The sequence below is a fragment of the Sorex araneus genome, chromosome X (genome assembly GCF_027595985.1).
Source record: "Sorex araneus isolate mSorAra2 chromosome X, mSorAra2.pri, whole genome shotgun sequence".
NCBI lineage: Eukaryota > Metazoa > Chordata > Mammalia > Eulipotyphla > Soricidae > Sorex > Sorex araneus.
Window position 1 is genome coordinate 24130489 of NC_073313.1, and position 25818 is coordinate 24156306.

General features: G+C 41.6%; 1 protein-coding gene across 1 annotated transcript in view; it reads right to left on the reverse strand.

Annotated features, from left to right (window-relative positions):
- The window catches only part of KLHL15 (kelch like family member 15), a 53600-nt gene that overhangs the window by 19129 nt on the left and 8653 nt on the right, over nt 1–25818 (reverse strand). Inside the window, exon 2 of the mRNA XM_004612241.2 lies at nt 2136–2847. Coding sequence (XP_004612298.1) covers nt 2136–2840 — 705 coding nt within the window. The 5' untranslated portion in view covers nt 2841–2847. The remainder of the gene's footprint in view (nt 1–2135; nt 2848–25818) is intronic.

Consider the following 25818-nt stretch of genomic DNA (forward strand, 5'->3'; position numbering starts at 1 on the left):
CTACCACAGAAAATTGTGAATAAAAATTTTCAGTATTTTATTAATATTGGGCCATATACTGAGTACAGGGAAAAACAGATGTGCCCAATTTTCAAAATTTTAATTTCTGAAGTTTTACTTCTAGAAATTAGACCTCAAAGATGCCTAACCTAGTAATTATCAACGTTTAGAAAGCCACAGATTCCTGTGATAAACACTGACTTTAACACTGTAAGAATTACTGACTACCAGCTCATGGTGATTCAATTCAATTGGAAAAAAAAGAATTACTGACTACCTTTCACTTATCTTACCACTATTACTAAAATAAAACAGGTCCTCAGGGAAGTTTCCCAATGAAATTAACTCAAGAAGGAAGTCTTAACAATTTTATTCTGACAAGATTCCCAGTACCAGATGAAGTAATCTACTACACTGTACAAGCAAACAGAGTCCATCTGAAGGCACAACTAACTTTTTTGGTGGGAGGGAACTCAGGAGGCCCAGGGGCCCCACCTTCAATGCTCTGCCACTTCACTGCGGCAATTGCAAGGGCCTAAGGATGTGGTGTTGTTCAGGATGGCTCTGCAATGCTAGAGCTTTACCCAGGCATGGCCCGGAAGCCCTGAAGGTCACATCTGGCTAGGCATGTGCTATTTCCTAGTCCCTACAACTCATGATTTACACGGTTTATAAAATTATCTTATGGTAATTCTTAGCCACTCACAACTAACGACCTTGGGCTGATCACTTATATACAGAAACGCTATCTTATCTCAACATCTAAACGTCACTTACTGCTGTCATCTATTACATGGTTGCTCTCATAGAAAATTCTTTTTTCTGTAAGTACTTCGATTTGGACTGAAGTTACAAGATATTGTTTTAGTAGGATAAAGCATTTACATTTAAAGACAAGTCAGGATTCCCCAAGGAAAGAGAGAAAAATTAATGAGGAAAAAATTTCCAGAGACAAATGATTTTATAGTTTACAAGGGGCTGATTTATCACTAAACAAAAAAATTAAGAAATATATGCCCTATTTTCTATTGCTTGTCATATTAATATAAGAAGATATGAAACTGACTAGCTCTTAGAAGTTAATGATATTTCACAACATTCTGAAGGGGAGAAAAACATGCCAGTTTGCTGAGTGTTATTCAAAAGTGCAAGTTTGTTTGTTTTTTCCAATGGTGTAAACAACCTCCCTTGCAAATATTATATAATCACCAGGTCTGGTAACTAAAGCTGAGGAAATATTTAAACATGAAGGGTGTCGATCAAAGATTTAAGTGTGCTTTCTAGAAAAAAAAAAGATTCAAGAGGTAAACAGAACCCCAGAGGTAATCATGTGATTAGAAACCAATTAAGTTAAGCAATTACTGAAACTGCTTTCTCTCCTTTGGGCAAGAAAGGATCACAAATGAGGCTGATATAAAAATGAAATTGCTAACACAAAAATTGGCTAAGGCTGTTTTGTTGGAGAAAAGACTTGTTAAGATAGTAGAATATGGTATATGTGCACAGGGGTAATTAATCAGCGTAAACAGAGTCTATTGTTTAGAAATGCCAAAAGGATAGTTTTAGATTTTTTTTCGAAATGACAGTTTTAGATATGTTTTTTCAACATTAAATTTAGTTAGTATTCAGTGAAATAAGTAAAGAATTTAGTTAGTATTCAATAAGAGAGGAAGAAAGAGCTAGGGGAGAAGTTTCTAAGAGCAATTTTGTAGGTCCTTATAGTTTAGAGGAATACAAAAATTAAATGTACATCATTCAAAACTAAAAAACTAATTTCAACATTATTAATTTTTTAAAAAAACAGCTAGTCTGACCTAGTTCAGATTTAATTACTTGAGAATGAAAGCTAAAGCAAACGTGTAATATTTTGCATTAGAGATTACTGCTTCAATTTTAAAAGTACTTGAAAAATGAATCTGCTCTATCACCTACCTAGTTTGATTTTCACCCACAAGATTTGTTTTTAAAAACCTAAATGCATAAACTACAACTAAAACTAAATTTTATGTAGATACAAACTCTTATTATAACCTATTCTCTTTATGGCTCCTGACCACGTCAATTAATCTTATCTATCAAGACATTCTGAGTTAACTAAATTACAAGTCTTATTAATTGCTTTCAAACGTACCAACCTTCTCAAAAACACTGGAGGGAGTCATCAAACAAAACCTGATGTTCTGAATGATGGTATCAGTGTGTCGCCAGCGTCTTCTATCATGTCGTAGCCACGACTGTACAGCCTCGTACAGCTCTATTTCTGGAAATCTGCTCAGATAGTCGTTATCCAAATAAGACATGAGCTTCTCAAAGCTCAGGTAAGAGAGGAAGTCCGGCCTGGACATGAGAGGAACAAAATTGTCGAGGAGAAAGGTGTCCAACTTCTCCCTTACTCCTTCGATGTTAACACCAAAATCATCCAGCAACCTCATTATTTCTGCACAATTTTCTAGGCAGATTTTTGCTAACAAAAATGAACAGCAAAATTTCACCACCTCTATAAGCTGAACATACATAGCTGCCTGAAGAATCTCATGAACGGTATTCATACTCAGTTCTATAGTTCCATAGTACATAAATTGAAGGACATGGCTGAAACCAGTAGCAGTTAGACCTTTTAAATGAATTTTGTCCTGATCTCGCTCCCTCATATCTGCAGTAAACATAATTCTGAAGTAGTCACTCTGGGTGGCCAAGAGTGCTTTATGTGCCTGGAACTGATGATCTTCAATAACCAGAGTGACATCGAGAAGCAATCCCTCCTCATACAGTGCTCTGAACCCAGCAGAGACACTGGTGTCATGGATGGAGGAACAGAATCCTTCCACGTCCCCTGCCATGAATCACCTGGAAAATAGGTAATAAAAAAACACGTTAAGTGTGGAAAATAAATGATAAAATTATATATATAAAGGGTTGTTAATCATTTTCATGCATTCTGAAGATATTAACTTAGAATTTAAACAATCTTTAATGACCTCAACTCCACTACATGTAAGTCCTGAATGTGAAAGCCCGTTGGGAAAAGAAAAACTAAAGACTTACAGGTTAATGTTTCTTGCCTCCCTTCCTGGGGAAAACTTAAGTATCAAACAATTGTAAATAATTAACTTATTATATGCCTATAGCCATTCATTTCATGCTGTTCACAAATATATTTAAACATGTCCCTATATTTTGAACACAGAATGAATTTCTTAGCCAAATATTAGTAAGTCAATAAAGAAATTTACCCCAAAAGTACAGCTGATCTTAAAAACTCCTAAACTTATCCAAAGAAATTAATCAGATGAATATGCCAAGTTGTATACACAAGGTGTTTCTTGTCCTTGTATTAAAAATCAGAAGGCATTCAAAAGTTATTAAATACAGTGTATTCCTATAATGGATTTCTGTAACAACTAAAAAATGATAGCAACATTCCTACAAATTCTGACAAAGGTTACTAGGTATTGTTATGTGAAAAATTAATTCAAAAATTAAATGAACTTTTCACTTTTCAAATGATAAAAAGTCCAGGGAATTATATACCAAAACTGATGTCCCTGGATAGATTTCAACACATTTTCAAGTTTACCTTTTCCCTTTAACTTACCTCATTAACCTTATTTTTAAGAGAAAAAACATCAACCATCATATAATGCTTATAACACAAATAATTTTAAAGGAAATTAAACCTTATTTTTCCATATCAGAGAAATGAAGTCAAGACAGTGGAATTATAATTAGATCTCCTAAGTAAGCAGAATATACTAATTCAATCTATTAGACTGTTTATGAAGCAAAGCAATTTTCTCCTTTTCACAAAACTCCTTTCCCAAGCATCTGTCCTCTCCTAAACTCTCTTCCTCACACATATCCAAGCTTCCTTCCTAATGACCGGTCCCCCCAAGCCTGAATTTCCTCCCAACCCATCCCACTGTGCTCTGTGGAACCTTGTTGGATATTACTCTCAATTCCTATAACCTCCTCCCTGACCCGCCCCACATTTCCAATTCCCAAATCCCTGGGCCTTGCAACTATCCATAATTTGGCCTTTGTCTGAGATTTTTCATCTCTTTTACTTTGGAGATTACACCCAGTGGTGCTGGGATATCACTCCTAATGGTGGTCAGGGGACCATGAGCTGCCAAGAATTGAATCTAGGTCTACCGCATACACAGCATGTGCTCAGTACACTGAGCTATCCAGTCCATATCTGAAATCTTAACTGAAAACATGCCACTCAACCTTTTTTTAGTTTATCTTGCTTATTAGGCTAAGGGCATGTTTTGTGTGCAGAAGACCTGGGTTCGGACTCTGGCACCCCACAGTCCTAAACTGCCAGAAGCAGCATCTGAGCACCATATTCTCCTGTATTCTGCTATCAGAAGTCACTCTTAAAAATTCTTCTGTTCCCGGGGCTGGAGCAATAGCACAGCGGGTAGGGCGTTTGCATCCCATATGGTCCCCTGAGCACCACCAGGAGTAATTCCTGAGTGCATGAGCCAGGAGTGACCCCTGTGCATTGCCGGGTGTGACCCCCTCCCCAAAATTCTTCTGTTCCCTTAGGTGAGCTCCTCTATAAAATAACTGGGATCAAAGGCAACTGCTGTTACTTGTTCTATGTCCTCCTTCAGGACATCAATCAATGCCAATCTCACCAATGGTTCCCCTTTAGTTAGTAAAGGAAAAACACCTCCATGATAGGCATTATGTATGGTATAGACACTTGTTTTTCAGGAATCCCACGCCCCTCTCCGTACAGTTTAAAATGAAAAGGCAGTTTCAATGGAAATTAAGGCATCACTGTAATGAGTTATCACTAGATTTTACTTCTTTCCTCATCAATGTTATTTACAACACTGTATTTAGTTTACCCACATATTAATTCATTTATTCAGTGATTATTCAAGTCTGAGGTTATCCACAGAGAACGATAGTACAGCAATTAGGGCATTTGCCTTGCAAGCAACTGCCACATGGTCCATCACAGGGTCCCAGCAAAATATTAGGCAATTAGGTACTACTAGGTATTAGGTATCACTAATATTACTACTAATGTCACTAATATTATTAGGTACTACTACTGGATATGTCCCCAAATTTAGAAAGTACATAAAACAGCAATGTTTTGTAAGAAATAAATGAGAAGCCTGAGAGACAGTACAGTAAAGCCTTTGCCTTCCAAAAGGGCAACCTGGGTTCAATTCCTGGCATCCTATATGGTCCTCAGAGCACCACCAGCAGAGATTCCTGAGTACAGAATCAGAATTGATTCTGAGAATTGCCAGTTGTGGCCCAAACACACAAAAAAAGAAATATGAAAGAAAAACATACCGTATCCAAACCATCATTAAAAATTATTATAGAGATAGGAGTATTAGACTGCTTTACTTAATTTTTCTTCTTTGTTAATCGGTTTTCCAATCTATCTGCAATAAAAATTTACTGTTTTTACAAAGTATATTTAGGGGGCTGAGAGATAAGCTCAAAGGGCTGAGCAAACACTTTGCCTGCAGACAATCAGGATTCCACATCTAATAATAGATGATTACCCAAACATTGCCTGGGAGTGAACCCTGAGCACAAAGCCTGAAGCAGCCCCTAGAACTGTGAGGTGAGGCTCAAAACCCAAAAGACCCAAACCCAATGGTTACAGCTTAGCCAAATTTCTCAGGATCTTTCTGCAGATACTCCCTTTGGTGTATCACTCCCCCAGCGTCATGATGCTCTCTTCCTGATACTCTTTGTTGCTTATTGCTCAATCATCTAATGAGGCTCATTTTAAAAACTATCTCTTAAATACTGGTGTTAGCCAGGATTCTGTTCTCATTAGTTTTCACTGTGTCTTTATATGATGACATCTACAATTACTGTTTCTACTGATACCTTTACCAATACTTTGATGGTCTCAGTCCAAATGTCTTTTTCTTAATTTATCTTGGGAGGGAGGGTTTGGCTGTACCTGATAAGTGTTCAGGGACCTTTCTTGACTCTTTTCTTAGGGTTCACTCTTGGATGAGCTCAGGAGACCTCGTGTGGTGCAGGAAATCAAACCTGGTCGGTCACATGCAATCACCTTATCTCTGTTATCTCTCCAACCTCCAAATATCCTAATACCAAACACCCCTTTTTCTCTGATGCTCCAAAGGTATCTCAAATCATATCTAAATAACAGAATTCTACTCTCCACAGCTTTTTTTCTGTATTAACCCCATCATTTATCAAGAAGCACATTCTTCTTGCCTTTCTACCATGTACCAAACCTACCCTTAAATCTTACTGATTATACTACACATGTTCACTTACCTAGGCTAAAGTACATTCAAGATAAAAACATCAATTTTTTTTTAATTTATTTATTTTTAATTAGAGAATCACCGTGAGGGTACAGTTACAGATTTATACACTTTTGTGCTTATACTTCCCTCATACAAAGTTTGGGAACCCATCCCTTCACCAGTGCCCATTCTCCACCACCCGTAAACCCAGTGTCCCTCCCACCCTCCCCAATCCCATCTCCCCCCCACCCCACCCTGCCACTGTGGCAAGGCATTCCCTTCTGTTTTCTCTCTCTAATTAGCTGAAAAACATCAATTTTTTATTTGTATTTCCTTAATACAAAAGCTACAGACTTTCAGTTTTGTAAAGATATGATACAAGAAGGACTACATGTAATCTGGGAAAAAGACATAAAATATTTTAGATACCGTATCCAAAATTTTGGCAGAACTACTTTACTAGCAGGTTCAAGATTAAAGATTTTTTCTTAATTGAGCTTCAGTAAATAGGAATACATACACAAATATCTACAGGAGAAAAAATGGAACACCAAAGTGTAGTGTCTGAACAATAAAACATTCTGATTAGAGAAGGCAATAACTATCACACTATCAATTTTCAAATTTGAACTATAAAAGCAAATCAAACTGGATAAAAAATTGATCCACTTCATTGTATTTCTGAGGATCATCATGGATACCATGAACTCCAACTCTTCAAAATGTACTGGCCAAATTTAATGGAGATTAGTGATAGAGGCTGAGTATCAATATCCATATACTTCAGAGTAGACTACTTTGTGTTTCACTCAATTGTTCTTCTACAAACACCTAAAATATCACATACTTCACTTTTTGTCAAGGTTACCACCTCATACAAAAACTGTAAAGATTTCAGTTACCTAATATTTATATTTTTATTGAAAGGGTGAATTTAAAGAAATCATTTAAAATGAAACACCATGGGGAGGGCGGAGGGAGGGGGGAGGGAATTGGGAGGTGGGAGGGATACTGGGTTCACTGTGGCGGAGAATGGACACTGGTGGAGGAAGGGGTGCTCGAACATTATATGAGGGAAACTCAAGTATGAAAATGTGTAAATCTGTTACTGTACCCTCATGGTGACTAATAAAAAAAATAAAAAGAAACACCATGCTTTTAAAAAGAAGTGTTCTAGATTCAAGTTATACTAGTAGCGGGGGATCAGTGGGAGAAGAGGATTGGTAAATTATGGGTCAAAAGATGGTAAAGATTTAAATGCAGCACCTGCCTGATGCCCCGAGCTCTCTTCTGAGTAACTAGCCTGAGGGAGATTCCTACCAAAAAGGCTTTCCACTTTGTGATCCTGTTCCCAGTCACATAGGACCAGACTGGGCTCCAGGGTATGAATTAAGAGGGACACTCTCTTTCTCAAGAATCTGAATGAGATACGAAGACAAGCACCTTCTACATGACCAGAACTGGAACATGTCAAAGAGCAGCCAACTTCTGCCATGTAGGCTGAATTACCAGAGAAAGTCACTCAACAGAGAAAGAATAAAGCCAAAATAGGACAGAGAGCACTCCTTAATGTCCCCCGCATCAAGTTTCTATCTAGGTCTAGCTAAATTCCTGCCCTATGGGTATGAAAAACAGCCTTAGACTCTTAGTATAACTCCTCACACCCTTTATTATCTAGGTGGGCTTTTCCTATATATAACCAACGTTCTTAACAAGTATAGTTTTAGAACATGACTAGCACAGCTTTAGAATTGTACTTTAAAAAGATATACTTTAAGTTACTTAAACTTGGTCTTCTCTGCGCTTGTAAAATGAGAGCATTCAATACGATCTCTTAAAACTCAATCATAACTCTTAAACATGGAGAGTATCATGCTAAGTGAAATGAGTCAGTAAGAGAGGGACAGACATAGAGAGACTGCACTCGTTTGTGGAGTGTAGGGTACCATCATGTGAGGCTGACGCCTAAGGACGGTAGATACAAGGGCCAGGGGGATTGCCCCATAGCTGGAAGACAGCTTCATGAGTGCAGGGGAGAAGGCAGATGGAATAGAGAAGGGATCACTAAGAAAATGATGGCTGGAGGAACCAGTTGGGATGGGAGATGCATGCCGAAAGTAGATAATGGAGCAAACATGATGACCTCTCAGTGTCTGTGTTGCAAGCTATAATGCCCAAAAGTAGAAAGAGAGTATGGGGAATATTGTCTGCCTTAGAGGCAGGGGGAGGGTGGGAAAGGGGGGGGTATGCCCGGGATATTGGTGGTGGGGAATGTGCACTGGAGGGATGGGTGTTTGATCATTGTGAGATTATAACCCAAACATGAAAGCTTGTAACTATCTCACAGTGATTCAATAAATTTTTTTAAAAAAATTTAAAAATTAAAAAAATCATAACTCATTTATTCTACTCTTTATATGATTTTACACAGGTATAATACACATGTGAGAGTAAGTTAACTATAGAGGGTTTTTCTTTTGGTTTTGGCTGTGCTCAGGGCTTCACCTGGCTGAGCTTGTGAGACCATGCAGTACCAGGGATAGAAACCTGGGTGGGCTGTGTGCAAGACAAGCACCCGACCTATATGCTGTACTATCTCTGCAGACCCAACCATAGCCATTTTTCTAGCAATGCGTTTGTGAAGTTGATCTGATCCAAACTGACAGACTAATTTGTGAGAGCTTTAGAGATCTGAAGTATCTTTTCTTTATGAAAAAGCTTAATGCAACTATCAGTAGGACTAACAGCTTTAAAGCAATCACAGTAATTAACACTTCCGTGGGAAACAAGTGTGTAAGAAAAAATATTAACTAAACTACATGACAGTCTCTAAATGAAAGTAGTGAGTTGTGAGTATAGGACTGGAGTTAGATGTTTGGATCTCACTCTACCTCTAATTAGCTGTGACCTTGGAGCAATCTACTTAGCCTCTCTTCTTTGCACTAATAGGACCTACTTCATGCAAAACATGTAAAAATACATGTAGAATACTTATAGACAGCATATGTCATAACTAAAGTACAGCATAACCTTAGGGCTTATTGTGATGCTCCTTCACTTGATGTTACTGAAAACAAGTATGATAAAAACGAATTTTTTTACCATCGTTCTAGAAAAAAAACCTAACAACACAATTTCAAATCCAGTTCACCTTCTTAGTCAAGTTTCTTAGAACCTGGGTCAACTTGACAGACGACAACACTAAGTCTACAGGTAAAGCTTGGAAATTTGTCTCAGTGGTAGAGCACATGCCTCACAAGTGCTTTAGGGCCCTGGATTTAATCCCAAGCATCGCAAAAGAAAAAAGAAGCAGGGCCAGAGCAATAGTACAATGGGTAGGATGGTTGCTTTGTATGTGGTAGATGTGGGTTCGATCTCCCAATATCCCATATGGTCCCCTGAGCATTGCCAGGAGTAATTTCTGAGTGCAGAGCTAAGAGTATCCCTGAGCACTGCCGGGTATGACCCAAAAATCAAGGGTAAAAAAGTCTACAGGTCAACTTTTTTATCAAGTTCCTATACCTAATTAGAGAGAGCTTTAAGACTACAATATGAGGAGGCCTGAAAGATAGTACAGTGGGTAATGCATTTGTCTTGCACATCCCTGACCCAGGTTCTGTCCCCGTCACCCCATATGGTCCCCTAATGCCAACCAGGTGCAATCCCAGAATACAGAGCCACCAGTAAACACTGAGTACTGACTGGTATGCTCCCCGCCCTCCACAGAGACTACAGTATGTTTAATAAAAAAAAAACTAAACTCTAGGCCCAGGAGATAGCTCAGAGCTATGAAGTGGAGCCCCAGGTTTAATCCCCAGCACTGCACATTTCCTGAAGCACCGCTGGATGAAGCCCAAAAAGCAAAACCAAAAATACCAAAATATTCTGACTAGAAAGAGCAAAACTTTTGAAAGCAAAAGAATACTATTGCTTAACCACCTGTGTCCTGAAGATTTAACTTTCTACCTCAGTTCTCATCTATGTATTAAAAACAGTAATTATCATCTTACTGAAAAGTTACTATGATTAAATAAATTATTGCCAAGTTAAACATCTAGTGCTGAACAAGGCATCCCCCCAGAGATCAATGTTGGCCTCCCAGACCTCACCCAACACTTGCCTAATGCTCTTTTATCACAAGACCGCAGGAACTTAACACCCCTCAAAATCCTTTCAGTAAGACCCCACACCTCCCTAGGGTTTAAGCCAATGCAAGTTTCTAAGATGTAAAAGACTAAGAAATGTATTGGCATCGGCAGTCAAAAACACTGGACCTTATTTTATAAAGTAGTTGTTTTCCCTTTTTTCCCCCACCAATCATTCAAGTTTTATGTTGTAACTCTTCTGATTTCACAGGCTTTCTGTCCTAATCAGAATGGCTACTCTCAATTTGTGTGCTGGAAGCCACTAGCCATAGAGCTAAATGAACTCTTGAAATGTGACTAATTCAAACAGACGTTCTGCAAAGAAAAATCAGGTTTCAAAAACTTAGTATGAAGAGGCTGGAGAGATGGTACAGAAAGTAAGGTGCTTCACACAGCCCAAACTGTGTTTGATTCCCGGCATCCCTGAATACTACCAGGAGTAACTCTTAACTGCAGTCAGAAATAACCCCTGAGCAACACCGGGTGTGACCCAAAACACAAACAAAAAACTCTTAGTGCCAAAAATAATGCAAAATATCTCATTATGTAAATTTTCACACTGGATACATTTGAAACCATATTTTACCATACTGATTTACACTAAATATATCAAAATTAAACTGGCCTGTTTTTTGTTTTGGGCAGTCACACCCAGCAGTGATTACTCAGTGGCTACTCCTGGCTCTGCACTAAGGAATTACTCTTGGAGGTTTTCAGGGGACCACATGGAGTGCTAGGGATCAAACCTGGATTGGCTGCAACAAAGGCAAGCGCCCTGTCCATTATACTATCTCTCTAGTTCCATAATCTCACTGTTTTTAAAGTTTGAAAAAGAACGGAGTCATCAGAAAATTTAAAAATATATAGCTTCACTATAGTCTGTTGAACACGCCACATATCTATAATATCAATGTTTAAGGCCAAGCTTACATAAAAAATTACACGAAACAAACCCAACTTGTTCACAAATCCCTACCCTGTACCCCGGAAGCTACAAAGAAAAAGAAAAAGAGGTGAGCCCATACAAATTCTTATGCATAAGAATTCCCAAAATAAAGACTTGACACTTTAAGGAATAACATTAATTTTAAAAACTAATCATTGTAAAACTAAAAATTTTTAAGATCTATAAATCAGAAACTGGAGAAGTAGTACAGTGGGTAGGGCATTTGCCTTGTATGCCGCCAATGAACCAAGCCCCAGAACTCCATATGGTCCCCCGAGCCCCACCAGGAGTGAGCCCTGAGCACAGAGTCAGGAGAAAGCCCTAAGCACTTTTCAGTCTGCCCACCTAAAAAAATACTTTTATTATAATCAATGAGGGCTTGGAGAGAGGATATCCATTTGCAGCTATTTTTTACTGACATACAAAATGCCCAAGTACAAAAATTCTGTATGCTCAATATTGCAAACAGACTATTAGATTAAAGGAAATCAGGGTTAATGAAACTGTATTGGGGCTGGCGCGATAGCACAGCGGGTAGGGCGTTTGCCTTGCACGCTGCCAACCCGGATTCAATTCCCAGCATCCCATATGGTCCCCTGAGCACCGCCAGGGGTGATTCCTGAGTGCAGAGCCAGGAGTAACCTCTGAGCATCGCCGGGTGTGACCCAAAAAGCAAAAAAAAAAAAACCCAAAAAACAAAATAAAAACTGTATTAAACATATATTCTACATTTTGGCTTCCAGAATTTCAAGTGGTAGGGGTTTTATTCAACCTAAAGGCAACGATTTTATTTTAAAAAATTTTTCTATTAAGGGGACTGGAGTGACAGCACAGCGGGTAGGGCCTTTGACTTGCACCCAGCCGACCTGGGTTCAATTCCTAGCATCCCAAATGGTCCTCTGAGCACCGCCAGGGGCAATTCCTGAGTGCAGAGCCAGGTATGACTCCTGTGCATCGCCGGGTGTGACCCAAAAAGCAAAAAAAAAGAAATTTATTGAGGCATTATGACTTACAAAGTTATCCATAGTTGAGTTCAGGCACACAATGTTCCAGTGTATGGAATCCTACCACCAGTGTCAACTTCCTCCAATATCCCTAGGTTCCCTCCCACCACACCAACTTGTCTCCTCCTTAAAAATAGGCACATTTTTAAGATTGGTTGTTGTACACCTAATCAGAGAGAGAGATCAAAAGGGAATACCCTGCCATAGTGGCAGTGTGGGGTGGGAGAGATACTAGGTTTACTGGTGGTAGAGAATGGGCACTGGTGAAGGGATGGGTTCTTGAACTTTGTATGGGGGAAACGTGAGCACAAAAATGTATAAATCTGTAACTGTACCCTCACGTTGACTTACTAATTAAAAATAAATAATTTATAAAAAAAATGGTTGTTGTAGCTGGGTCTCATGCTTAGTGTTGTTGACTCTTTGGCATGGACATACATACATTTCACTCTACACCACCAATGTGCCAGAAGCCCCTGCCCACTGCCCCTGTTAATTCCAGTCTGTCTCTTCTTGCATTCCCCCTAGACCACTTTCCTTCATTGTCCTCCTTATTTCTATAATTAATATCCAGGGCAAACTAGGTACCCCACCTTTGCTATCAAAAGCAGAACTGGGGTAGGGCTGGAGCAATAGCACAGCAGGTAGGGCACTTGCCTTGCAAGCGGCCGACCTGGGTTCAATTCCCAGCATCCCATACGGTCCCCTGAGCACCGCCAGGGGTGATTCCTGAGTGCAGAGCCAGGAGTAACCCCTGTGCATCGCCAGGTGTGACCCAAAAAGCAAGAAAAAAAAAGCAGCAGAACTGGGGCTGGAGCAATAGCACAGCGAGTAGGGCTTTTGCCTTTCACACGGCCGACACGAGTTCCATTTCTCCGCCCCTCTCAGAGAGCCCGGCAAGCTACTGGGAGTATCGAGCCCGAGAGGCAGAGCCTGGCAAGCTACCCGTGCGTATTGGATATGCCAAAAACAAAAACAATAAGTCTCTCAATGAGAGACGTTACTGGTGCCTGCTCGAACAAATCGATGAGCAACAGGATGACAGTGACAGAGCCAGGAGTAACTCCTGTGGATTGCCAGCTGTGACCCAAAAAGCAAAAGCAAAAAAAAGCAGAACCAATTTAGATTAAAATTAAAAGGCATTGTTATGCTACTTACATATAAGAGAACATCTCAACTTGACAAAGACTAAAGAAAAAATAAGTAAACCTGATTTTTCTACACATAAAAATTACTGCTTTAGGATTGGCAGATGGCTCAAAAGGCTGAAGCGCAACTTTTGCATGCAGGCGTTCCAGGTTTGATCCTTAACACTACCCGGAATCCCGGCACCGATCCCTGCCCCCCCCCAAAAAAAATTCCTTTAGTGCTGTCCAGGGACAACTGCCATCCCTGTTCCCTAGAAGAAATTTTCAAAGTCAAAAATATTTGCAGAGTAGTAATTTGAAGCCATTTATCCTTTTCACTTTCATTCAGTGTTTTCCAGAGATAACTTCTGCCACATCATAACAGATCAAACACAAAAGCTAACAAGTCTATTTTTATTGAACCAGACATTAAATTTACAAAAACACTAAACAATGGCTCCCTCTCCACACCAAGATTTTTTAATTGTTTGGAAAATATATTTTTAATTTGAAAATTTTATATTAATGTAAAACTGAATTTTTATTTTTATTAAAAATTCAATAAAAGTACAATTATGGGCTAAAGAGACAGTACAGTGTGTACACAAAAGCTAACAATCTATTTTTATTAAGCAAGACATTAAATTTACAAAAACACTAAACAATGGCTCCCTCTTTACGCCAAGATTTTTTTAATTGTTTGGAAAATATATTTTTAACTTGAAAATGTTATATATATATATTAATGTACAGCTGAATTTTTTATTTTTTACTAAAAATTCAATAAAAGTACAAGTTTGGGCTGAAGAGATAGTACAGTGTGTACAGTGTGTAGGGTACTGCCCTGCACACAATTGAGTTGGGATCAAACCAATGCATCCTATATGGTCCCCCAAGCCCCACCAGGAGTGATCTCTGTGTGCAAAGTTAGGAGTAAGTCCTGAGAGCACAGCTGAATGTGGCCCAAAAACCAAAAAATTGTAAAACTACATAAAATACATATTTCCCAGTTTCAATTTCTATAGCACCCTCCATTTTAGAGTTGCCTGTATTCTGAAATCAGGGTATATAACTCCTTTTTATTTTATTCAGGAGCCCCAAATTAGATATATATCACCGTATGGTTTCTTTAATACTGCTATGTGTGCCCCCTACTGAAGAAGCTCTTCAGGGGAGTCAGAGATATAGTATAGCATGTAGGGCACTTTGTCTTCCACCTGGACAACCCATGTTCGAACCCTGGAATCCCATATAGTCCTCAGAGCCTGACAGGAGTGATTCCTGAGTGCAGGGCCAGGAAGAACTCCTGAGCACCGCAGGTGTGGGCCACCTCCCTAAAAAAGGTTGAATCCAAATTTGCAAAGGGGAGGGGGTGCTGGAGATTGAACCCAGGGGTACCTCATACATGAGTGGAATGCACTCTACCACTGAGCTACATGGGACCTAGAATCTAATGTAGGAGGGAGCTGCCCACAAATGGCAATGCTTAGGGTTTTCTCCTGGCTCTGCCTTCAGGAATCACTCCTGGCAGGGCTAAAGGTACCCTATGTGATGTTGAGGATGGAACCAAGGTGACTATGCAAAGCAAGTGCCTTAAGCCCTGGGTTCTATCTCTCCAACCTCTAGATAATTTTAAAGAATCTAATGAATGCCTGAAAAGTTTGAACACTAGTGAGTAGTAAGAGATAAATAACAAAAAACACACCTCGAAACTATTATTTTTCTTTATGTCATAGAAACTTCTAACAGTTCCCACTCTCAAATGACCAGTAAACAAAGTCTGGGGACCAGAGCAATAGTACAACAGGTAGAGCGCTTGCCTTGCAGGCAGCTGACCTAGGTTTGATCCCTGGCATCCAATATAGTCCCCTGAGCACTGCCAGGAGTAATTCCTAAAAGCAGAGCCAGAAGGAACCCCTGAGCATTACTGGGTGTGGGCCAACAACAACAACAAAGTCTGGTGGCAGCAAAAGTGGACAAGAAATTAAATGCTTTGAAATTAAATGCTCTGTTTTCAGTTAAAAGACTGCTCTTCTGCTATGAAAGCAAAATTCTAGGAAATTATATTGAATGTTTCAAAAATTAACCTCCACATTCATGCCATAAAGCCTTAAGTAAAATTCTACACAAAATGTACTACAAATAAAACTCACAATTTCTGTTAACCTATAAAAATTTAAATTCAACAATAGAAAGCAAACCTCAGTTTGGGGAGGAGAGCACACCAGGGAATGCTGGGGGATCCTGCAAGCACAGCATGCAGTTCAGACTTTTAAGCCGACTTCCCCATCCTATTTTCTCAACCTTTTTACTTTATTAAAGCACCCGTGATTTACAGAGTTATTTATAGTTGGGTTTTAGACATACAATATTCGAACACCAACCTCACCACCAGTGTCAACTTCCCTCCAACACTGTTGCCAGGTTCCTTCTCCTACCCTCTCACACCCAGCCTGTCAACCCAAACAACCAAACCTATTTTCTTAATCATAAAGAAAACTGATAGGGGATGGGAGGGTTGGAGAGATAATGCAGTGGAGGGCACTACTGCATGTGGCCAACTCTGGTTCAATCCTGGCATCACATATGGTTCCCAGAGTACTGCCAGGAGTAATTTCTGAATGCAGAGCCAGGAGTAACACTTGAGCATCAACAGGTATGACTCAAAAACCAAATATAGAGAAATCTGAAAATAGATTAAATTAACTTTATTAGCAGTCATTTTAGCCTACATTACTCAAATTAAACTCAGTTTAATATGGGAGAAAAGGCTGCTTTAACTTTTACCGTTTTAAAGTTAACTTCAATTTAATACTTGCAGATGACCTGGTTGTGTAAGCTTTCAAGAAAACTTTGGGTTATCCAAGCATCCAGGTTGAGTATCTACTATATTATTCTATAAAATTACTTTTCAAATGTTTACCATTTATAGTAATCCTAGTACAAGAAATATTGTATTAAAAAAAAACACAGGCAGGAGAAATAATAGAGGAGTAGGACACTTGGTCTTCCAGGAGAATAACTCAGGTTTGATCATATATGGTCCCCCCTACCCCAAAACCAGGAGACTTGAGCACTACTGAGTGTGTCCTGCCCCTGGCCCCCCAGCCCTGCAAAACAAAGAAACCTCTCTTGCCTCAATGCTATTTTGTTTAGGGGTCACAGTAGACAATATTCAGCAATTACTCCTGGCTCTGCACTCAAAAATTACTCCTGGAACTGCTGAAGAAACCATATGTGATTCCAGGAACAGAGCCCTGGTTGGCCACGTGCATGGTGAGCACACTGCCTTCTATACTACCTCTCCGGTTTCAATGCTATTATTTTATAATATTTTAAATTAATGCTCCTCTGCTTACTCCTCACTATAAGTAGTAGACCAGGAGTGATGTCATGGAAAATAGCTCCCCGAGCCTTTAGAGACTGTATCCAGTGAGAATTCTAGGAAAAACCTCCGTTTGTTTTTTTTTTTTTTTGGCTTTTAGGATCACACCCAGCTATGCTCCTGGCTCTGCACTTAGGAATTACTCCTGGTGGTGTAAGGGGGGGGTCCATAATAGGATGCTGGGGATCAAACCCAGGTCGGCCACATGCAAGACAAACACCAAAGAGCTGTACTATCACTCCAGTCCTGGAAAAAGACTCTGTTGGGGAATAAAACTCCAATTCTTCTAAGTCACATACTGACATTTACCTTATTAGAAACCATATAATCTTCCACAAGAATTAAGCTACTAAATATTTTAGAAAGTCCGATGCTATAATATGGGATTCCTACAAATATTTAAATGTTACAAACTCATTACTTTTAATTTTTCTTCTTGTTTGGTGGAAGGTGGGGTTCAGCTACATCTGCCATGCACAGGGGCTACCCCTGGCCCTGTGCTCAGGGAAATACCATGGCAGGGATCAGGATCCAACATAGTCACTGAGTGAAATGCAAGAGCCCTACCCACTTTACTGAGGTATCTCTTTGACCTCAAATTCAGTGTTCCTACTGGAAGACAAAAAATAAATTTTTTACCTGTTCTCATTTGTTCTAATGATTTAGCCAAATGGACTTTAAGGATACTATATTTAAAAGAGGGCCAAAGTGACAGTAAAGAAGGGAGGGATTTTTGCCTTGCATGTAGTGGACCTGGGATCAATCCCCAGCACCCTATATGGTTGCCCGAATAAGGCCAGGAATAATTCTTGAGTACAGTGCCAGGGGAAAAGAAAAAGAGGAGAATCTGGGAAGATGAGCCTCACTATAATTGAATCTATTTCTGGACCACATGGCTGCATTTGGGGCCACGGGACACCTCACACTTTGTACCACTAATATACCAAGAGTGGCACACCACACTTGATTGGGTTTAAAGTAGGAGGCAAACAATATTAGGGGAAATATATTTACATATACATGTATATAAAATTTTGCAAACAAGGCTCAACCGTTAAAATGTTACTGATCTCTTATAGAAGGGCTTAGTCACTCCTGGACTAACACGATCTCAACAGAATTTAAGAAACTGTTTTGGGGCTGGAGCAATAGCATAGCGGGTAGGGCGTTTGCCTTGCATGCGGCCAACCCAGGTTTGATTCCTAGCATCCCATATGGTCCCCTGAGCACTGCCACCAGTAATTCCTGAGTGCAGAGCCAGGAGTTACCCCTGTGCATCTCCGGGTGTGACCCAAAAAACAAAAAAAAATTTAAAAAAAAAAAAAACAAAAAAAGAAAATGTTTTTCTATCATTTTTAGCAGACTATTCATATAACAAGGAATACAAAATAAATTATATAAGTTTTGCTTTGAGGGCAGATTTGGGGGTTCAGGATGGAAACATTCAAAATTTGGTGGGAAGGTGTAATATGGGTGGGACTGCTGTTTGAATATTAAAGGTAATAAATTATTGTAGCAACTTTATAAAAATATATAATATATAAGAGGAGCTGGGGCAAGAGATAGTACAGGAGTTTGGTCATTTGCCTTGCATGCTGCTGATCTAGGCGCGAACCCCATGAGCTCTCTGAATTCCCTAGCATTGACCTGAGCACCATTAAGTGTACTCACAAGCCCCCGCAAAATAAGATAAAATAAAAAGACCTATTTTGTTTGCTTTTTCTTAGTCTATATTCTAATTTGAAAAAGCCTAGTACTTTTAAAATAGCAGCAACATACACACATAGCAAAAATCAACTACCCGCGCCTCTTCAAGATTCCTAAAATGGCGTCATCGCTGTTACTCTCCCCTTTGCAACCGCCCCACACCCCAATAACCATTCCCTAAACCAGCCAGACCCACCTCAAGGCCGCTATACGTATGCAGCAGGAAGTTTTCTATGCTGAAATACAAATGGTTGCCTTCGGGTCTTTACTCGACGTTCATCTCAGAGACGACTCCCCGGCTCCTTCCGTGTCTCTCTCCGCTCATCGAGAAAATGGGCGCCAGGAAGTAAGCCAGTGCGCATGCGCAGGGCCGCCCACACAAACCCATATGAAAGAAAAGGCGCGTTCCGGAAGTGTCTGCGAAATGGCGGCACTTTTGCTACATCTCCCCGCCAAAACAATACAAAACGGCGGGCTCCGATGTAGCGCAGTGTGCAAGTCTACAGACAGGCCACTTTCAATCCCGATTACTCTGCCCCCATCTCCGCCACTCCTCAAACAGCAGCAGCCAAACCAAAAACCAAACCCGGCCAGGCCAGTCAGAGCTGTGGCTCAGCGTCTGCGAACACGCTTCTCCAACACCAGGCACTCGCCGGACTCCAGCTAGCGCCACCCAAAAAACAAATATAATAGTAATAAAAATGAGACGAATAAAATGAAAAAAAAAAACGCACCTCCGGTTGCCAATAACCTGATAATCGTACTTTTCTTTTTCTGTTTATTACTCTACATGGCATTATTAGATGGTGGTAGCTTCTTTTCCTGTTTATTTAAAGGGGTATTTCCTTTCATGGCTCCAGTATCCCCAGAACCTAGAACTGTTTGACACCTAAAACACACTTAAGAAGTATTTGTCGAATTATTCAATTCTATGCCCACAGCCTTCCATGTTCTGTATCCATCTGCGATTAAAACGACAACTGGGTCTGGAGCGATAGCACAGCGGGTAAGGCATATGCCTTGAACACGGCCGACCCCGGTTCTAATCCCAGCATCCCATATGGTCCCCTGAGCACTGCCAGGGTAATTCCTGAGTGAAGAGCCAGGAGTAACCCCTGTGCATCGCCGGGTGTGACCCAAAAACAAAAAAAAACAAAAACCGACAAAAACTCAAACCTCAGAGGCGAGATAAGATGCTCAAAGACAGTACTCATACTAAGCCGTGGGTTGACGACCGCTAAACGCCAGAGCCTGTCCAGTGAAACCGCCACTTCCACACCTGACCTGCTGCCATTAATTTCTTTTTAACCTTAACCAACAACCCGCCACCATTACCAAATTTGAGCAATCCACGCTCCGACAGACTGAAGCCATCCCAACACACAGCGGAAAAGCTTTACGGAACACCAGCTACAGCTAAATTAAAATGTAGCCCCATTGTTCAAAAACAGGGGACACCAAAAGAAGTTTTCTCCCTCTAATTTTCTAGATGATAACTTCTTTTAAAAAAATGACCATTAAATTTATTGGCATGACTATTCGTGCTCCCCTAGATGCCCAATTTCAGTCGTATACCAGATGACCCTCTTAGATCATCCATCCTTGGCTTAGGCTCCAAGCCAGCCCTGTTCCAAGATCATGCCAGTCCTAAAAAGGTAATGGTAAATCTGAGGATCTACCTTGTGCGATTTTTTTTAGTTCACATAAAATTTCGAATTTTGAAAACGCGTTCTGCCTTTCAACTAGCAGCAACATACACCCGTAGCAAAAACCAACTACTTGCGCCTCTTCAAGGTTCTTAAAATGGCGTTATCACTGTTACTCTCCCCTTTGCAACCGGCCCCCACCCCAATAACCACCCCCCAAACCAGCCACAACCCACCTCAAGGCCGCTGTACCAGCGGGAGTTTTCCTTGCTGAAATATAAGTGGCCGCCTTCGGGTCTATACTCCCCGACTCCCTCCGTGTCTCTCTCCGCTCATCGAGAAAATGGGCGCCAGGAAGTAAGCCAGTGCGCATGCGCAGGGCCGCCCACGCAAACCCATATGAAAGAAAAGGCGCGTTCCGGAAGTGTCTGCGAAATGGCGGGACTTTTGCTACATCTCATAAAATTTCGAATTTTGAAAACGCATTCTGCCTTTCAACTAGCAGCAACATACACCCGTAGCAAAAACCAACTACTTGCGCCTCTTCAAGGTTCTTAAAATGGCGTTATCGCTGTTACTCTCCCCTTTGCAACCGGCCCCCACCCCAATAACCACCCCCCAAACTAGCCACACACCCACCTCAAGGCCGCTGTACCAGCGGTATTTTTCCTTGCTGAAATATAAGAGGCCGCCTTCGGGTCTTTACTCCCCGGCTCCCTCCGTGTCTCTCTCCGCTAATCGAGAAAATGGGCGCCAGAAAGTAAGCCAGTGCGCATGCGCAGGGCCGCCCACGCAAACCCATATGAAAGAAATGGCGGGACATTTGCTACATCTCATAAAATTTCGAATTTTGAAAACGCATTCTGCCTTTCAACTAGCAGCAACATACACCCGTAGCAAAAACCAACTACTTGCGCCTCTTCAAGGTTCTTAAAATGGGGTTATCGCTGTTACTCTCCCCTTTGCAACCGGCCCCCACCCCAATAACCACCCCCCAAACTAGCCACACACCCACCTCAAGGCCGCTGTACCAGCGGGAGTTTTCCTTGCTGAAATATAAATGGCCGCCTTCGGTTCTTTACTCCCCGTCTGCCTCCGTCTCTCTCCGCTCATCGAGAAAATGGGCGCCAGGAAGTAAGCCAGTGCGCATGCGCAGAGCCGCCCACGCAAACCCATATGAAAGAAAAGGCGCGTTCCGGAAGTGTCTGCGAAATGGCGGGACTTTTGCTACATCTCATAAAATTTCGAATTTTGAAAACGCATTCTGCCTTTCAACTAGCAGCAATATACAACCGTAGCAAAAACCAACTACTTGCGCCTCTTCAAGGTTCTTAAAATGGCGTTATCGCTGTTACTCTCCCCTTTGCAACTGGCTCCCACCCCAATAACCACCCCCCAAACTAGCCACACACCCACCTCAAGGCCGCTGTACCAGCGGGAGTTTTCCTTGCTGAAATATAAGTGGCCGCCTTCGGGTCTTTACTCCCCGGCTCCCTCCGTGTCTCTCTCCGCTCATCAAGAAAATGGGCGCCAGGAAGTAAGCCAGTGCGCATGCGCAGGGCCGCCCACGCAAACCCATATGAAAGAAAAGGCGCGTTTCGGAAGTGTCTGCGAAATGGCGGGACTTTTGCTACATCTCATAAAATTTCGAATTTTGAAAACCCATTCTGCCTTTCAACTAGCAGCAACATACACCCGTAGAAAAAACCAACTACTTGCGCCTCTTCAAGTTTCTTAAAATGGCGTTATCACTGTTACTCTCCCCTTTGCAACCGGCCCCCACCCCAATAACCACCCCCCAAACTAGCCACACACCCACCTCAAGGCCGCTGTACCAGCGGGAGTTTTCCTTGCTGAAATATAAGTGGCCGCCTTTGGGTCTTTACTCCCCGTCTGCCTCCGTCTCTCTCCGCTCTTCGAGAAAATGGACGCCAGGAAGTAAGCCAGTGCGCATGCGCAGAGCCGCCCACGCAAACCCATACAAAAGAAAAGGCGCGTTCCGGAAGTGTGTCTGCGAAATGGCGGCACTTTTGCTACATCTCCCCGCCAAACCGATACAAAACGGCGGGCTCCGATGTAGCGCAGTGTGCAAGTCTACAGACAGGCCACTTTCAATCCCGATTACTCTGTCCCCATCTGCGCCACTCCTCAAACAGCAGCAGCCAAACAAAAAACCAATCCCGGCCCCGCCAGTCGGAGTTGTGGCTCAGCGTCTGTGAACACTCTTCTCCAACACGAGGCACTCGCCGGACTCCAGCCAGCGCCACAGAATAGTAATAAAAATAAAACGGATAAAATGCAAAAAGCCCCACGGGGTGCCAAGAGCCTGATAATCCGTAGTTTCCCTTTTCTGTTTAGTATCTCCTATGTGGCATTAGTAAATGGTGGTTGTTTATCCTCCTTACATATTTAAGGGGGGGGTTCCTTTATTGTCTGTTATCCCCCAAACCTAGAACTGTTTGACACCTAATGCACACATAAGAAATAATTGTTTAATCATTCAATTATATCCCCTCAGCCATCAGTGTCCTGTATCCGTCTGTTATTAAAGTGATGAAAACTTAAAACTCAACGCAAGGTAAGATGGTCAAGGGCAGTACTGTTGGGGACAGTTGGGCTCCAGGGACTTTCCAGTGAAACTGCCACCTCTCATATTTGGCCCCATGGCCTTCACTTCTCTTCAACCCAAACCCACCATCTGTAAGCATATCAAATTTGAGCAATCCATGCTCCCACCTGAGCTGAAGTCCTTGCAGCACCCAGAGGAAAGACTGCAAAACACCAAATACAAACACTTTGGGGACCCTGCACAAACCACACAAATTAAAATGCAGGCCTCACTGTTCAAAAGGGGGATTTGGGGTTTTGAAACATCAAAGTTTCATCGTCTTTAAATTTGCTATTTATTTTAGCTCCTTTAAAAATTTCCTATTGTCTAAGAAAAAATGACCACTAAAATTATCAGCATGACTATTCACAGTTCCCACCAATATTGCCCAATTCCAGTCTTATAAAAGTGATGCTTCTGAAATCATCCAGGTAAGCCAAGCAAAACTTTTCCAAGATTTAGTCTCATAACCTAAAGGTAGAGCGTTCAAACCTGAAATTCCCAGTAGAGCAGTGATTAGCCAAAATTTTAACTTCCGGATAAGTATAAATTCAATCTGTATAATACTCAGATAGGGCCAGAGCAATAATACAGCAGGGAGGGCTTTTGACTTGCATGTGGCCAACTGGGTTCAATTCTCAGCATCAATAGGGTTCTCCAAGCAATGCCCGGAGAAATTCCTGAGTGACAATCCAGCAGTAACCCCTGAGCATCACAGGATGTGATCCAAAATAACCAAAAAATAAGAGCTGGGGCAAAAATGATATAGGAGTTTAGACACTCAAACTGAAGATCTGGATTCAATCTGCAACCCCACATATGATCTCTGAGTTCCACAGAAATGATCCAAACCCTGCTGGGTGTGCTCATGCCCCTCCACAAAAAGATAACACCACTTCAATCCTGATTGCTGTGCGTCCATCTCCACCACTCCTCAAATAACAGCAACCAAACCAAAAACCAAACCAGGCCCCGCCAGTCGAAGCTACAGCTCAGAGAATGAGTACACGCTTCTACAACACGAGACACTCAGACAGCGACACCCGAAAATAGTAGTAGTAATAAAAATAGCACTGCAGTGTAGCACTGTCCTCCCACTGTCTATCATTTTATGGGCAGGCACCAGTAACGTTTCTATTGTGAGACTTATGTTTTGGGCATATTCAATACGCCACGGGCAGCTTGCCAGGCTCTGCCATGTGAGAGGGATACTCTCGGTAGCTTGCCGGGCTCTCCAGAAAGGCAGAGGAATCGAACGCAGGTCAGCCCCGTGCAAGGCCAAAGCCCTACCTGCTGTGCTATTGCTCCAGTACAGTAATAAAAATAAAACAGATAAAATGTGAAAAGCCCCACCAAGGGCCAAGAATCTGAAAATCACTACTGTCCTTTTTCTGCTTAGCATCCTACATGGCATTATTAAATGGTGGTAGCTTACTTTCCTTAGTGTATATAAGGGAGGTTTTCTTTCATGACTCCTGATCCCCAGAACAAAAAACTATTTGATACCTAATACACATTAAAGTATTTAATTATTCAATGATACCCCGTGACCATCCTTACCATGTAGCCGTCTGTGATTAAACTGATGAAAACTCAAAACTCAGAGACTACATAAGATGGTCGAAGAGTACTACTACTAAGCCGTGGGTTGGGGACCACTGAACTCTGAGACTGTTCAAGTGAAATCACCGCCTCCCACATTTGGCCCCACTGACATTAATTTCTCTTTAACCCAAACCCACCACCCATTAGCATGCCAAATTTTAGCAATCCATACTAAGCCCTTCCCAGCACTCCAAGGTAAGGCTAAGAAGAACACCAGCTAGGCATACTGGGACACCACCACCATGCAAACCCTCCCAAAATAATATGCAGGACCGACTGTTCAAAAGCGGCGGGGGGGGGGGGGGGGAGAAGAAAGGGAGGGCTGTACTAAAATAACCAAGTTTTCTTGTTCTTCAAAATTTGTTATTTAACAACTGCTAAGGAAAAAAATGACCATTAAAATTATTACCATGACTAATCGTGTTGCCATTGATATCGTCCAATTCCAGTCTTCTACCAGATAACCTTTTTGAGATCATCCGTGGAACACAAGCCAGCCCCATTCCAAGATTTTAGCAACAGATAACCCAAATCAAGGTAGAGAGAAAACCCTGAAAATCCGAGTAGAGCAGTCATTTACCATTATCTTCAAAAGATTAAATCTAATGTGTGAAAACCTCTGATAGGGCTGGTCCATCAATACAGTGGGAGGAATTGTCTTGCATGTGGCCAACCCAGGTTCCATCCTCCACATACCGCAAGGTTCCCAAGCCAAGTCAGGAGTATATCCTGAGCGCAGAGCCAAGAGTAACCCAGGAGCATCCTTGGTGTGATCCAAAAAGCCAAAAATAATACTGATAATTAAGACTTGGGGCCAGAAACACTGCAGGCACCTAGGTGTAGAAACAGGTTCCATCGGCAGCCCCGCATAGGAAACCCACGCTCTGAGAACTGACCAAGCACCACAGCGTGGGCTCACAGACGCGACCCAAAACAACAGTATACTTGAGGATCTAACCAAATGTTCTGCTTTTAAACTAGCATCAAATATCACACTCAGAGCACAAATTAAATACAAGCCCCTCTTCAAGGTTCCTGAAGTGGCGTTATCGCTGTTACTCTCCCCTTTGCAACTGCCCCCACCCCAATAACCACCCCCTAAACAAGTCACACACCCACCTCAAGGCCGCTGTACCAGCGGGAAGTTTCCTTTGCCGAAACTATAAATGGCCGCCTTCGGGTCTTTACTCCCCGACTCCCTCCATGTCTCTCTCCGCTCATCGAGAAAATGGGCGCCAGGAAGTAAGCCAGTGCGCATGCGCAGGGCCGCCCACGCAAACCCATATGAAAGAAAAGGCGCGTTCCGGAAGTGTGTCTGCGAAATGGCGGGACTTTTGCTAAATCTCCCCGCCAAACCGATACAAAAAGGCGGGCTCCGATGT